The 15,855-nt window shown below is 40.6% G+C and overlaps 1 protein-coding gene across 4 annotated transcripts in view; it reads left to right on the top strand.

The window, feature by feature from the left end:
• The window catches only part of SIPA1L1 (signal-induced proliferation-associated 1 like 1), a 211,149-nt gene that overhangs the window by 153,724 nt on the left and 41,570 nt on the right, over positions 1-15,855 (top strand). For all 4 annotated transcript variants that reach the window (XM_011983133.1, XM_011983132.1, XM_011983134.1 and 1 more), the window contains 2 exons: positions 12,125-12,271; positions 15,505-15,629. In XM_011983133.1, coding sequence (XP_011838523.1) covers positions 12,125-12,271; positions 15,505-15,629 — 272 coding nt within the window. The remainder of the gene's footprint in view (positions 1-12,124; positions 12,272-15,504; positions 15,630-15,855) is intronic.

The following is a 15,855-nucleotide window of genomic DNA, read 5'->3' as shown; positions in this document are numbered from 1 at the left end:
CCTGGGAGAAGTCTGTATTCTGGGAACTGTGTTGGGGAGAAGGGAGGGTCCGCGTGGAGGCCAAAACGTGAGCCTGATTCATGTGAGCGGCAAGAACCAGGTCTGGCAGGAGCAGGATGCTGAGTAAAACAGTTCCCAGATACACGTAAATCATCACCGCTCCAGTTTGGGAGCAGAGAGCAGGAAGCTTTAGAAACCACACTGTGAATTCTTTATCTTAGTCTGACTTTTGAGTTGTTGCATGAAACATTGCCACTTAACTATTTTAGGTTACTAGGATACTATGTAGAAATAATTTAATAAAAACAGACAAAATTTAATTAAAGCAGACAAACCAAAAAAATAGTCATCTTTTTACAGTTTCTCATTTCATCCTGGAGATCTATTTACAGAGCCTTGCTATTTATCTCAATAAAAGTTTCCTCTCCCATAGTGGCCCCATTACCGTCTGGACTCCTCTCTCTTTCCTTATTTTTGAGGAGGAAAACATCCAGGAGACCTCTGAGTAAATTCTTTGTTCGACGCATTCCAGACTTGGCTGCCTCTGATGTGTGTGCTAACTGGAATTCATGATTTGGCCCCCATTTTGAAAGATGAACCCAGGAAATCATTGTATAGAAAAGGACCTTTTCCACCTCAATGCTGTTTTCTTTCTCTCCAGAACAATCAGCAGGCTTTCACAAGTGAAATTGGTTTTGTGTCATTTCCTTTATACAGTATTCCATTTGAGAATGTATTTTGATTCCATGTTGAATTTAATTTCTGCAACAGAAACTAAAGCTCCTTGCCAGTCATACTGACCTTCAAAAGGGAAAATATTTTTTGTAGCTGAGTATCATCTTTCGATGGGAGCAGCTTTCAGTGCTAGAGAATGCAGAACTCCATTTTTTCCAGATGTAGATCCTTGAGTTCTAAAAGTAATTTCTGTGCCTTTCTTCTTTACTCCACCCAGCAGAAAATGTGTCTCAGTACGTGCTCCTTCTAGAAGACCATTAGAGTAGCTTGTGACTCTCTAAGCTGCAGAGGTGAAAGGGCCATAGGTGGGGCTGACAAGGTTTTCAGGAAAATTTTACCTCTACTTACTGCCCCCTTAGTCTCTGGTATATATTAAGTACACTAGACTGGGATTTCAGCTCTTAGGATGCAGGGCTTAGATGATTTGTGAGATCTCAGTCCTGTGGTTTCCAGGATATTAGGATGATTTGGATCATCTTCATTTTGAAATACATGGTAATTAATTGGATGGATATTCTTCTTTTATGAAAATTTAAAGTTCAGTTTCTTACCCCATCATTCCTAATTTTTAGTAAAAAATATCTTTTAAGTTTTAATTTCGAGGCATACAAAGAAGATACTATAGATTGAATATCCTAATCCAAAAGTCTGAAATCCATAATACTACAAAAATCTAAAACTTTTTGAGCACTGACATGATGCTCAAAGGAAATGATCATTGGAGGATTTCAGATACTCGGATTAGGGATGCTCAGCTGCAAGTGTAATGCAAATATTTCAAAATCCAAAAACATCCAAATGCCAAAACATTTCTGGTCCAAAGAATTTAGGATACAGGCTACTCGTGTTTGAGAAATTTTGTTTTGCTACTGTGACTCCAGGAATATTTGAGGATAGAGCAGATTCATGACTTTTATCAGAAATACTTCCTCAGTCCTTCTTGAGTCCCCAGATGCATAAAGTTCACCTTAGAATATAATTTCCCTCATGAAATTTAGTAAAACATAACTGAAAACTTTAAGCATCCCCTTTATAGTCCTAGTCCTACTGAGAACAAAATACCTTATTGAGATACAGAAGTGAAGAGTACCGGGGCATCCCTCATCCATCTGACTCTCCCCTGCATACCAGCGCCGTCCTGAGTGCCATATACAGTTTGTACCTTGTACTCACCAAGTATAATTTGGACCTTTCAAAGGAATCATAAATCTTGAAAATAAATGACAGGGTCTGCCAGACCTTGAATCTTGCCTAACCAGTAATGGTGTGGCCTAACATTGTGACTAAAGAATGCTTTACAGTTGTTCATTCCATTCATTTTTTTTCTCCCCTAGGTTAGGGAAATTGTGTTTAACCGTAGAGATACCAGCTATACTTAAGCTCAAGTTAGCAGCCATCTCAAGTCTACTCCTCCAGTGCTCCCCAAATCTGCCCAGTTAAGTCACCATGGCTGGATCCAACACAGTCCATTTTGGGTGAAAACACTAATTTACTGCTTATAGAAGCATAGTTTTTCTTTAATTTATATGTAATATCCCAGACTGAAAGGTCATTAGGAACGAAAAAAAAAATCTGTGTAATATTTTTCCTTTAATATCAAGGTTAGGATTTTTATGACATACTGAAGTATGTTGGTGGTCTGAGTTTTAATAAAAATTCTTTAGTCGGTTGATGTTCTCCATACATAGTTAAGAGAAACTGACACAGTAAGAACTGATAATTCATTTGGCATCTAAATAGAATAACGTCTAATTTCTATTTGATTTGAATGTGTGAGTTTTATGCTCTCCAGGTAGCTTTCTGATTACAGAATTTTACAGTATTTGTGAGAGTAGTATTTATTAACAGAATTAACATTCATTCAACAGAAATAGGTAATATGATACGGTCACTATTTTGGCCTCAAATTTACCTAGAGCTTAAGGGTAGGATTGAAATAAAAATTGCTGTCTGTGGCACACTGAACTTGATACATTACTGTGTCTAAACATAATGTGGGATCAGCAATAAAACCCTGATCTGTGTTAATATGCTTATAAAAGTTGAGCTATTTGAGGGGCTTTGGATAAACAACAGACATCTTAGCATATAAAATGATTTTCTCTTCTCTTTTTTTTTGGCTAATATTACCAGCCTTTATGTAAATATTTGATGTTAGAGCTCACTGAACACTTGGTACTTCTGAGTTTTACCTGGATGTCATTGACACTCCCCTTGAGACCCCTGCACTTAACTCTTAAGAAGCTGGATGGGGGGCCTTTTTTGTTCATGGAGTTATGGCAGCTGCATCTGCAGCCTCCCTCCCTCCTTCCTCACAGACACCAGCACCATATAGAGTGTAAACGTCGTGAAAACAAACTTAAAAGAGTTCTCTCAGAGAGCATAATAGTCACGTGACCATTCAGTCTTGATTTTTAAGGAAATACTTTCCAAGTTTGTTATTTCTTATAGGTTCTAAGCCAGTCTTCCACTGTGTCATTTTCTGCTTTCAAACCATACAAGCACCATTTAATGTTTTCTTTTGTTTAGAATATTAACTGTGGTTAGAAGCTTCAGGACTTGTACTTTCCAAACACTGGCGCCTCCATCACAGCTTCGTGCCTTGCCGTGAGGTTCCCGAAACCATGGGACTTTTGAGCTTCGCTGGGATTGCTCCAGCTAGGTCCCCATTGCCCATTGACTTCCATATTTCTTTTCATTTCTTTACTTAACTTTTTTTGAGACAAGGTCTCACGCTGTCACTCAGGCTGGGATGCGGTGACACTGATCTTAGCTCACTGTAAACTCCAACTCCTGTGCTCAAGTCATCCTCCCACCTCAACCTCCTGAGTAACTAGTACTGCAGGTGCATGCCACACCACACCCAGCTTATGTGTTTAAATGATTTTTTTTTATAGAGACAGTGTCTCACTGTATTGCCCAGACTAGTTGTAAACTCCTAGCCTCAAGTGATCCTCCCTCCTCAGCCTCCCAAAGTGCTGGGATCACAGGTGAGAGCCACTGCACCCAGCTGACTTCTACATTTCTAAAGCTTCTGGATGGTGTTAGGTCCTTAACTTACTTGATACCATTCACTACTCCCTTCTCCTTCAAATTCCATTTCCTTGTCTTCCAAAATGTATTCCTGATTTTTTTGTATCATCAGCTCTTTGCACCTATCTCATCACCCTGAAATTTTTATGTTCCCCACTTCTTCCTCATTTTTATTTGAATCCCACGCTGTGCAATTCTTCTAGATGGTTCATCCACTTGAGCAACCTCAACCATCATCTGTATGTGGGCAGTTCCTTAGCTGTCTGTTTTGCCTTGGTCTCCTTTTCACTTTTCATATTCGTGTGCCTGACTACCTACTGAACATTTGCACTTGAAAGGCATGAAAGTGTCTCACATTCACAAGTTCAAACTGACTTGACCTTCACCCCTGCCCCTCCTTCTGCCTCTTCCATCTCTTGTGTTACCCACCTTGGTGGACGGCTTTGCCATCTACCTGAGTATCCAGAATAGAAGTAGGATTTGTTATCAATTTCCCGTCGGCACTATCATCCCATCTCCACACACGTTCCTGCCATTGCCTGAGAAGTCCTCATTTCGCACTGAGATTCTTTTGCTTACCTAAACTGTTGCCAACAGCCTCTAGGTATGATTACCAACCTCCCACTGGAAGGATGACCTAATAAAAATAGAAATACTCGTCACGCTGTGCCTCTCATTATAGCCCTTCCATGGTTCCACACAGCCTTCAGAATCAAGTCCAACTAACCAGCGAGTTTGCCTGTGTTGGCTGGGTGCTGTGGCTTATGCCTATAATCTCATCACTTTGGAAGGCCAAGGCAGGTGTATGGCTTGAGTCCAGGAGTTCAAGACCAGCCTGGGCAACATAGTAAGACCCCGTATCTACAAGAAAAAGACAATTAGCCAGGTGTGGTGGCCCATGTGTATAGTCTCAGCTACTTGGGAGGCTGAGGTAGGAGGATCCTCTGAGCCTGGGCAGTTGAGACTGTAGTGAGCCGTGATCACGCCACTGCACTCCAGCCTGGGTAACAGAGTGACACCCTGTCGCTCCCAAAAAGTTTGTCTATGTGGACTTGCCTTTCCCTTTTCCCCTGTCATCGTCACCACCCCCATCCCTAGGCATGTGAGTGGCTCTCTCTCCTCTGCAATTACCATGTTCCCCTTGATGCCTTTTTAGGAGCTCCTCTGCTTGGTGCACCTTCCATTCCTTCTTTTGACTGCTGAAGCCTTGCCATGCCTTCTCTGAGAAGCCGCCTTTAATTTCTCCAAAACACTCTCCTCCCATTTCTACCTTAACTGCCCCACTAGGAATGTTCTTACCACCACATGGCTTCTTCACTCACAAAATTTATGAAACTTCGCTTTAATGTTATTTTTTTAAACTTAGCTTGTCTTATTTATCTTTGTATTCCAAATATCAGCTATAGACTCTGGCATTTAATAGACTCCCAGTGCTTTTTTTAAAAAAACGTTATTTGGTAATTAAACCAGGAGACCTCATAGTTTACCATCTTGTGTCCACACTTCACATGGTACTCCAGCTTTCCACACTCAGAGTTCCCTCACCTTTCCATTTGTGGTAATGACCCTTTAATATCAAAAGGGCTTATTTAAGTAACTGGGGACATAATTTAATCTATCTTAGAGAAAAGAAACCAATTTCCTTTTATAAAAATTAGATGAAAGGTAAAGGCAAAGCACTTGACAGCCTGATAAAGCTATAGCTTAAGTAGAATTCTTTGGGTTTTGTTGACTAAGTTTAGAATACTTCATTTTAAAAGTATATTGCTGGTAGAGCTTTTCTAAAATTGACTCAAAGTGAAATGCAAGATCTTGATTGACTTCTTCAAAAGGTTTTAGTTGGGATTGAATTCTGGTGTTGTATTTGTCAGCCAAGACAAGAGAGAAAAGCAGAGGGCTACATTTGACTTAAAGTCACCGGACTCTGAAGGCTTCTCTTTTCCACTTCTTGCAGGAAACAGCATACTCGCATCCATGTCAGGATTAGAGTTGATGTGATATGCAAGTTCATATTTTTAGATGGTACTGCAACGGTGGTTCCTATTCAGGCATTCAGGAAATGGACACAATGGCTTCAGTTTGGTACACCTCCCAGTTCCCCATTGTTTACAAACTCCAGAGTGACCCAGGAATGGGAGGAGGATGCTCCAGCACTGTGTCCTGAAGAGCTCCGGCTCTTCAGTTACTTACTCATCATTCCGTGGGCCTCGAAATTAGCTATTCTGCACTCACTCTAGGGAAATGTTTCCATAACGGCTTCCTTTCTGCAGGGCCACCTGTGTATTAGTGTGAGCTGCCTGGAAACTCCTAGAAGCACCAGGAGTGTAGGCTGTGCTGTCCAGGGGCCGTGCTTTGCATCCTGGCTGTGCTACTGCAAGCGTGTGGCAGTGGGCAAGGTCCTGTCCTTCTGCACTTTAACATCCCCATGAGTCAAGTAGGTCACAGCCCCACCTCTTAGACTCTGTGAAGATCAATTAGGATAATCCCTTATCAAGAATGCTTGGACCAGAAATGTTTCAAATTTCAATTTTTTTAAAAATTTTGGGCATATTTGCATTAATCTTATTGGTTGAGCATCCCAAATTTGAAATCCAGAATGCTCCAATGAGCATTTTCTTTGAGCGTTATATTGGCCCTCAAAAAGTTTTGGATTTTGGGGCCAAGTGCAGTGGCTCACACCGGTAATCCCAGCCCTTTGGGAGGTTGAGGCAGGTGAATCACCTGAGGTCAGGAGACCAGCTTGGCCAACATGGTGAAACCCTGTCTACTAAAAACACAAAAATTAGCCGGGCGTGGTGGCAGGCGCCTGTAATCCCAGCTACTCAGGAGGATGAGGCAGGAGAATCACTTGAACCTGGGAGGAGGAGGTTACAGTGAGCCGAGATCACACCACTGCACTCCAGCCTGGGCAACAGAGCGAGACTCTGTCTCAAAAGAAAAAAAAAAGAACAGGATTCCCATGATCTAGTCTGAACAGCTGGTATGAATTATGTGGTTAGAAAGCCAGTAGTAATTCTGTTCACAAAGTACACTACAGGAAGCGATGAAAAGACAGGCACGAGTTGCTTGAAGTCGAACATGACTTGTTCAAACTACTCTGGATATAGCACCCAAATTACATCAACTTGAATCATTGTAGAGATTTTTCTTTTTTTTTTACATAATTCCTAGTTGATATACATGGCTGAAGACAGAAGACTTTAACTTGGTCCTGTTCCCTGGTTGGATAGCATTTTAATTGCTAAGTTGTGGTAAAATGCTGTACTTAATTATGGACTCCAGCATTTAATTTGTCCATCACTGCTGCTATTTGAAATGCTTTCAATTGTTTATACCACCAGCTCACTGTTTGCACTTGGGTTACTGAGGGCCTTATGTCCTTGTACATATCTCACCTTGGAATAAAAAATAGGAAATAGAATAGAGATGTAATTAATCCTACCTAATCAGTTAGGAAAATATTTTACCATCAACTTCTCACTTAGAATTCCATATCCATAAGTTGATAAGTTGTAATCAGTCATAATCTGCAGTGATCAGTTTACTATGAATCTATTAATGTTGGCACTATATATGTCATCCTGTAAGTTGATTCATGGAACAGGTGTGCAGGACAGGGGTGGTTGTGTTAGAAATCTGCGTGTGTGTGTGTGTGTGTGTGTGTGTCAGCTCTCTTTTAGCCTGGTGTGAAACTACTTCTGAAAGAATGAAGGACGTATCTTGGACCATCTCTTCCTAAATGTCCAACCCTTTCAACTCTTTGTTTTCACTGCAGTGAAATGCATTGTATATAAATGAAAATCTGGTGTTAAGTGTAGTATTAAGTGTAGTCAAAAGACTGTGGAAATAATGTCTCTTGATGGTGATGATCATGACTTTTTCAATTGCTGCATTCTTAGTACAATAATAAAAAGCCCTGGTGTTTTATCAGCAGAAGGAAGCCCCAGAGAATGTTTGGTGTCGGTTATTTTTAAAATGTTTAGTTATTTCTTGACTAAATTTGTAAAAATGTAGGGAAGAAAATCTTCTGAGATTAATGCTGAAAGATTTACAGAATTCCTCTCTGACAGTGACGAGAGCATTCTTTAAAAAGAATATTGCCTGTATTCAACAGAATGGAAAGATCTCAGAGCAATTGAAAGAGGTATTAATCTTCGTCCTCTAAACCTATTGGGACATTAACATCAGACATTTGGGGCTCTTTAAGACTAACCAGAAAGATCTGGATTTATCTCAAAAGAGAAGAAAAGACTCTTGTGATCTTGCTGTAACTTCACTGGACTCAGCAACCCTTAAAACAGAGTACACTTGTGAGGTGGGTTGGGATGGACAGAGATCCAGGAGGTCAGTGTGCTGGTTTTCCCTTGTGAGCCAATGTGAGAGGTGCTACTCCCAGTTCTTGAAGCACCTCTTCAAAGTGGCAGGATAGCAATCAGCCCAACTTCCAATAACGATCAGCCTCAGGCTATCTCCGCAGAAGTGGACTGCCAGTACCCAGACAGGCGGCAGTGCCTCCCACTCTCCCACTAGGTCTGTTCTTAAATAATATTTGTGTGATAGTATCAAATTCAGAGTATTTGGAAAAAATAGTAAGTCTTCAGAATAAGGGCTAATTCTGATTTTTTCTTTGCCTACCATACATACATCTAGAGTCATAAAAACATTTGGGTGGCATTCCATCAGTTGCTCTATGTGTGTGAACAGTCCGAAAACAAAGCCACTATTGAGTTATATAAATGCAAAAGAGGGATGCGAATGAATGCCAGCCTTCTGAAAATGCTATTTTTTCACTTTGGGATAACTCCAGTAAGCAAATAGAATTTTCTGATACATTTGCCAAATAAGAAAGCTGAGGTTGAGAACTAGCCTGAGGTATCTTAGCTTAATATACGTTTTGGAGAGCAGGGTAAGAAAAGCAGATGTAAAGGTTACATCTTGACTTTTCCTTTGGAATTAGGTTGTAACTTCCTCATAGAAGCATAAACATTTCAACGTTTACTGTAAATATACTTCACTGGCATTACTTGTTTACTACCCCTAAGTCAAAAAATCATCAGACCCCTACACGTTGCATTAATCTTCACTGAGTTAACATGCCACTGCTGTCTCCTTTTTGCTGTTTTTCTGTAACACCTCCTCCCCTTTGCAGTAAGAAAGTCAAAGCAGCTATGAAATGAAACTATATTTGAAGTTTCTCTCTATTATGTGTGTATAAGAGCCAGACTCTTCAGGTTGAAAGGAATGTGGTATTTTGTTACATTTGGATTCATGTCATTCCTTAAGCCTTATTTCGTTTTCTTTTTCATAACCAACTCCTCCCAGTCCTACCCCTTTCACATCACTTCACAATTAATTACTTTAGAATAATAGTGAGAAATTTGCAATATGTCTCAGTGGAAAAGAGTAAAGAGAAACCCATGTTATGGTACCCAGATAAATGTCTTTGTTTTCTCGTATCAAAACACATTACCTGAAGTAGAGATGAGCTAGTATCCCACTAGTCTGTGGCCCTGCCATACCTGTCCCACGCATACCCTACTTTGAGACCTGGCAACCTAATGACAGTGCCAGTGGGTGGTTCGCCCATATTTCTCACAGTCTGTATAGCAACAGCGAGATCAACGATGATAACAGGAAGACTTTAGAAACCCTGCCTCTTTTTCTTCTCACCACATTTCCTGAACACTGACATCCCAAGTCTCCCTGTTTGCCCCATTTCACACTAGTTAGAACAGGCGTTGTCCTAAGTTCTCTCACCATCATTATGTAAGATTGATGATACTCACATGGGTGTCTGGGCTTAGATATATTTCTATCACCTGTAACTACATCCCTTTTTCTTGCATTTTAGAAGGCATATTAATTTTCAGTCTGTTACAATTGCTTTTATTAAATTATTCACAAATTTTGGCATTTCATTATTAGTGACCAACTGTTGTTCAGGTGATCTAGCCCCATCATAGTTGAGAACTCCTGACTTGGGGCATCTGACATAACTATGGTACTTGTCCTGAATCCCCCTTTTCTTCTTCATTTTCTACACCATTGATAGGGATTCTCCTTCATTCAAAAGACATGTTAAGCACTCAGAGATGTAAAGATAAATAAGGCTCAGTCCTGGCCCCTTAAGGACAGAATCTTAATTCACATTAGGGGAGACAAATACACATAAAATAACCATTCTGTATGACATGGTGTAATGGTGCAAAGAACAGACTGTCATGGGATTTGAGGAGATTCTAATCTATGAATTCAGAGCGATGATGTTGGAATCAGGCCTTTTTATGTGAGTAGCAAAGGAAGAAGGCATTCCAGGCAGAGAGAAAAAGATGAATAATAGTGTAAATGGGTGGAGTCTGAGAACTGGGACGCCTCAACTGTCTCTAGAATGTAGGGTGTGTGGAGCCATTAATGGGGATGGAGATGAGGATGGGGTTTGGTCAGATGGTTCAAGGCCTTAAAGAGAGTCTCGGGGATTTGGTCCTCTATCCTATAGGCAAAGGGAAGCTTTGAATAGGCTTTTAGCAGTCAGATGACTTGATGAAGAGGGTGGGTTGGGGCTGCTGGAGGAATGGGGTGGGGAGAGCCTGGAAATTGAGAGACCTATCGGGACACTTGTACTGACCCAGGCTGCAGGTGAGAGAACTCAGAAGCCCTTCAGCAGGTTGGAAACTAGATAGCTTCTTTGTCTTTGTGTTTTCAGGACCAGCATCAGGGTGCCTGACACACAGTTTGTGCTCAGTAAATAGTGGTTGAACTTAATTAACTATGGAAAGTAAAGAAAGAGGAAGGGGAAAAAATGGCTTCACCATGTTTAGCTTGACTAGTCACATGACTTGCAGTCTCAAGTTGTCCTGTGAATAAAGCCATTATGTAGTACAAAAAAAAAAAGATGTTTATCTTGAGATAACAAATATAGGAAGGACAGTGTGGGGTGCTGGAGAGTGGGATAAAACGTATTAGTCTTGAAAAGGTCTGATTTGGATTGCTGGTGAAGGGTGTCCAGTCGACATGTTTAGGAGACAGCCGGAGACAAATCTGGGCTCTCAAGTCAGATCTGCCTCTTGGGCATGGATTAATTTGGGAGTTGTACTTTTTAATATCTATCCTTATTCTTTTTCTATTAGCAAAGCTTCTCAGCCTCCTATACCTGAGGCCCCATCCTGCCCTACTCAGAAGATAAAGAGGCACTGTGGGACAGGGCCTCTGCCGGTGAAGCAGCTTCTGTCTCAAGGCTTCAAAACTTTGACTTGCCTTAGGATAGCTTTATGCGCAAAATTGTTTGAGCATGCAAACCCATTGCAAACTGTCTTATTAAGAAAAAAAAAATGCAGGCCTTCTCTAGGGGACAGCAATAGTTTAGCATGGAGTGCAGCGGAATTAGTCTAGAGACCTGGCTTGTTGTGAACTTGAACGATGACTTAGATTTCACTTCCTAAGTTATAAAATGGAAATTACCTCCCCTGCTACAAGAGTCAAGTGATTTGTGCCAGCATTTGCTTCTGAAATAAAATACCATTGTTACTAAGGGTTAGCTTAAACCTAGTCACAACTGTCAGCACAGTGTCACTTACTCATATCCCTGTGGTTGCCATGTTGCCTACTAGAGTAGAGGAGGTAGAGGGGAAAAATATGTCTGTCCTGACCACAAAGCTATGGTTTCTGCCTTGACAGCCAGTTGGCAATGTGAAGGACCCGTAACTTCGGAAACAGATACATGAGGTGCCCATGTGGAGCACACTTCTACTGTGATATTATATATATTCAGTAATTCTAGTTAAATTCACCAACTGTGGTTTTAGGCATTTTTTTCATGGAGATTTTTATATGGTGATACTACCACCAACCAAAATTATAAATACTAAATAGCAAAATCTGAATATTCATTCCAGACTGTGAATAATAAAATTGGAAAACAAAGAAGCATACAAAAAATGTACCAGTGTTACTATGGTCATATACTCTGGGAGGACTAGTGTGAGAAACTGGAATTAATTGCTATGTTAATGTCACTTGGGTTCAATTATCTTCTGCTCTGCCATACTAGGAAACTGCATAAGCAATTTAGCCCATTGAATTCTGGCAGCTTTTGGAAGCATACATGTTTTCTAGATCTTTTTTCCCCTTTATTTTTTGACACCCACCCCCCCTCCCCCACCCAAGGCAGTTTTCCAGCTGTTCCCTGAGGGAGTCATTTTATGGGGAAGTTTCTTTTGTAGGCTTCCAGCTGGCTTCATTTTCACTATCTCCATGAAGTCACTGTTTTTGTCACATTTATATGATTTTATCCATCATGCATTGCCTTGGGATTTTCCCTTTGAATTGTTGACTTCGTGTTTTTGTATTGCACATGCAGGCTGTCTCCTGGTTCGGACATCTATGTGACGGTCTCATCTATGGCTTTAGCAAGATCCCAGTGTCGGAACTCCCCTAGCAACCTGTCTTCATCCAGTGACACTGGTTCTGTGGGGGGCACTTACAGGCAGAAGTCCATGCCCGAAGGGTAGGTATGCGTTTGTCCCGTTGTACGTGGTCCCTGTTGGCGTCATTTCTTTCATCTGTACTCAGACATGTAAAATGACTTCCATTCAGCCAGCCTTGATCAATTTGTAGACAAACAAAAGAGAAAATGTAGTTAATAATCCAGATAGAAAAATGGCTTCATGGCTGGTTTAAACTACTTCTTAGGAAGTTTATCATCATCTAGCCTCTACGAAGAACTCAGTGGCAAAGAAATCAAATTGCATTAGTTTGTCCATTGTATATATTGTTTAGTTTTACAGTTCAGATTTTGTCACTTATTTACTCCAAAGTGGAAACAACACCTGTACAAGTTTAGGATGGGAATAAGAGGGAGTTAAAAAGCAAAACTGTTGAAAAGACACAGGGCCTGTTCCACCCTCCTTGGAGATTTATTTCTGGACCACACACTTTGAGGAGTTCCGACCAGGCAGGGCAGATCCAAAGAGAGGGCCCAGGTAAATGAGGAGCTCGGAGACCATGTGGGAGAAAGAACTGAGGATGTGCAAGCTGAGGATGAGAATTATGTGGAGGTGAGGAAGCCACAGTAGCTTTCTTCCAGCACTCTTAGATTGGGGATCATACTTGTCTGTGAGGACAACTGAGGCCAGTAAATGAAAGTTACAGAGAAGAAGGGTCCAGCCTATTTTGAGGAAAATATTTCAAAGCTGTCAGCCTGCCCTGGAAAGAACTGGATGACCTCATGAGGCAGAGTCCTTGGTCACTGAATGTGTTTCATATGTCAGCCAAATGATTACTTAAAACTCCTTCAAATCTAAGTGTGACTCTTAAACTACTAAATGCTTCTCTGGACAAAGAACAATTAAGCTCTTCAAAAACAGCACCAAGTAAAATTTAGAACAAGTTTTATCTTAGCTCCTCAGGACTGGGTATCCCTTATACTCTGGCATACAATAAATTGGGGATGGGGGCATATATGAGAAATGAAATTAAAAGTTCATCAGATGAAAATGTTTTCCAAAGCAGAGTTTAAAGATAGTCTTACCTTATTGTTTATTTAAAACCAAAGGGCCAGAAAAATGTCCAGCTTTAAGTTCAGAGGTTTAAAAGGTTCAGAGGTTTAAAAGTTTATACTGCTACCAAAAAATAAAAGCAAGCTGGGCACTGTGGTCCCAGATACTTGATAGGCTAAGGCAGGAGAAGGTCCCTTAAGGCCAGGAATATGAGTCCAGCCTGGACAACATAGGCCTGTCTCTTAAAAAATAAAAAAGTAAAAGCATGATTAGAATCCATTTCTTACTTGCATCTCCATGCCTTTTAAAAAAGTCTTAGTAAAAATTTAGAATAGGATCACAAATAGGTATATTTACTCTTGTGAATGAAACAAGGACCCTTAGGGAGGAGATGGCGAAAAGTGTAATTGTGAGTCATTTTTTTAAATGACCACTTTAACCAATTAGAAGTTTTCCTAAATCAAGGATTTTATTTTTAATAAATGCTACATCAGTATGTGAGATAGCTTTGCTTAGTGAGCCTTGTGATGGGGTATGTAAATGAAAAGCATTTGTGAAACAGTAACTGGGGAGATGATATAATAAGAGTTTTATTGGCTGGGCGCGGTGGCTCACGCCTGTAATCCTAACACTTTAGGAGGCCGAGGCAGGTGGATCACGAGGTCAGGAGATCGAGACCATCCTGACTAACACAGTGAAACCCCGTCTCTACTAAAAATACAAAAAACTAGCCAGGCATGGTGGCGGGCACCTATAGTCCCAGCTGCTCAGGAGTCTGAGGCAGGAGAATGGCGTGAACCCGGGAGGCGGAGCTTGAAGTGAGCCATGATTGCGCCACTGCACTCCAGCCTGGGGGCCAGAGTGAGACTCCGTCTCAAAAAAAAAAAAAAAAAGAGTTTTATTAAGATAAATGTTTTTCTAGCCCCTTCTACTTTGCAGATGCTTTATATAGATTTTTCTCCTTGGATTCTTATAATGAAATTGCCGTTTTTACACATAAATTGAGGCAAAAATTCAGTGACTTTGTTCAGTCATATTTGGTGGGGGTTGGAACTTGGCCCCAGGTCTTCCTATTGTTTATCTCCTGCCTTTCCGGTGTGCTACTTCCTGGTTTTACCCATACATGTATCAGCCTATAGCAAGGAGACACCCATGAGCATCAGTTCCTCCAGGCCCATCTCAAGCCATCCTCCCACCTCAGCCTCCTGAGTAACTGGGACTGTAGTGGCCACCACCCCCGGCTAATGTTTTTATTTTTTGTAGAGCCTGGGGTCTCACACTGTAGCCAAGGCAGGTCTCGACTCTTGTCCTCAAGTGATCCTCCTGTCTCTGCCTCCCAAAATGCTGGGATTACAGGCGTGAGCCTCTGCTCCTAGCCCCTGTTTGGTCTTTTATTGTGTAGATTATGCATAAGTTCATTAGTAACCACATATAAATTAGTAAATTTCCATATGAATGTTTAAATTCTACACTCTGGCACTTTTTCATGGGCTCAGTCAGTATTTAATTTGTTGATATTGCTAGTCAAGGCATATGCTTTAATTAAGCATGTATTATTATTTTACAAAGGGAAAAATAAAACTGGCTCACTAAATAGCTAAATGTTCTTTCCAGAAATAAACATTTGCCTTTATTTTTTGCCAGTTTACCTGCTTCCGAATTGCCCTTCCCAAAGGCAGTTTAAAATTTATACAGTTTGAACATGGTTTCTACATGATCTAAATGATAGTAATCTTTGTATTTCAGACCACAAAGCAAGTACTCAGAAAATACTTGTTCCAAGAACCACTGACTTAATGATTTAGTAAACTACAAAGTTAAGAGGAACAAACCTCCACAATATACCATTTGGAAGATATATATGGAACATTAATATTTAGATTGTGAACTTTTTCTTTTGGCTGTGAATAAGTCTGAACTTGGCTGTACGAGGGCTTAGAAAATTTTGGTTTCTTACACTACATACCTTAGGTTAGCTCAGTCGTAATGGCTTCCGCCCTCATTGTTACAAGTTTGTTTACATAGCATTCATACCTTTTTGAGCAGAGTGGTGTATATTGACCACAACATACACATTTCCACACCCACATAAACACAAACCAGGGTGTGTATACAAGTACAGACACGTAAGCAAAAACCAGTAGTGCCTGTCATTAAAATTTAGTTCATTACACCCAGGACTGCCTTCCCCTCATGGGTAAGGTCCCTGATGTTGTCTTTGCCTTTGCGGAAATCACCACAGGTTTGGAGTGAGCCGTAGATCCCCGGCCTCCATTGACAGACAGAACACCCAGTCAGATATCGGTGGCAGCGGAAAATCCACACCTAGCTGGCAAAGAAGTGAGGATAGCATTGCTGACCAGATGGGTAAGTAATCAATTTCTACAAGAAGCAAGTGCTTTTACAAGGTGACTTAGGTCACCTCTTGATGATGTTATCAAAACATTGTTATAAAAGACAGCCCTAGTTAATAAATATGAATTAGAATTAAGTCTCTTAGATTATGTATAAGTGAAAGCAATAAATAAGACCTAAGAGAAAAGGAATTCTAAGTGACTCCAAATTCAAAAGTGAAAAGGGGATAGGAATTATT

Source organism: Mandrillus leucophaeus, unplaced genomic scaffold, assembly GCF_000951045.1.
Source record: "Mandrillus leucophaeus isolate KB7577 unplaced genomic scaffold, Mleu.le_1.0 Scaffold246, whole genome shotgun sequence".
Taxonomy (NCBI): domain Eukaryota; kingdom Metazoa; phylum Chordata; class Mammalia; order Primates; family Cercopithecidae; genus Mandrillus; species Mandrillus leucophaeus.
The sequence above is the reverse complement of the archived record's forward strand: the minus strand, read 5'-3'. Positions and strand labels throughout refer to the sequence as shown.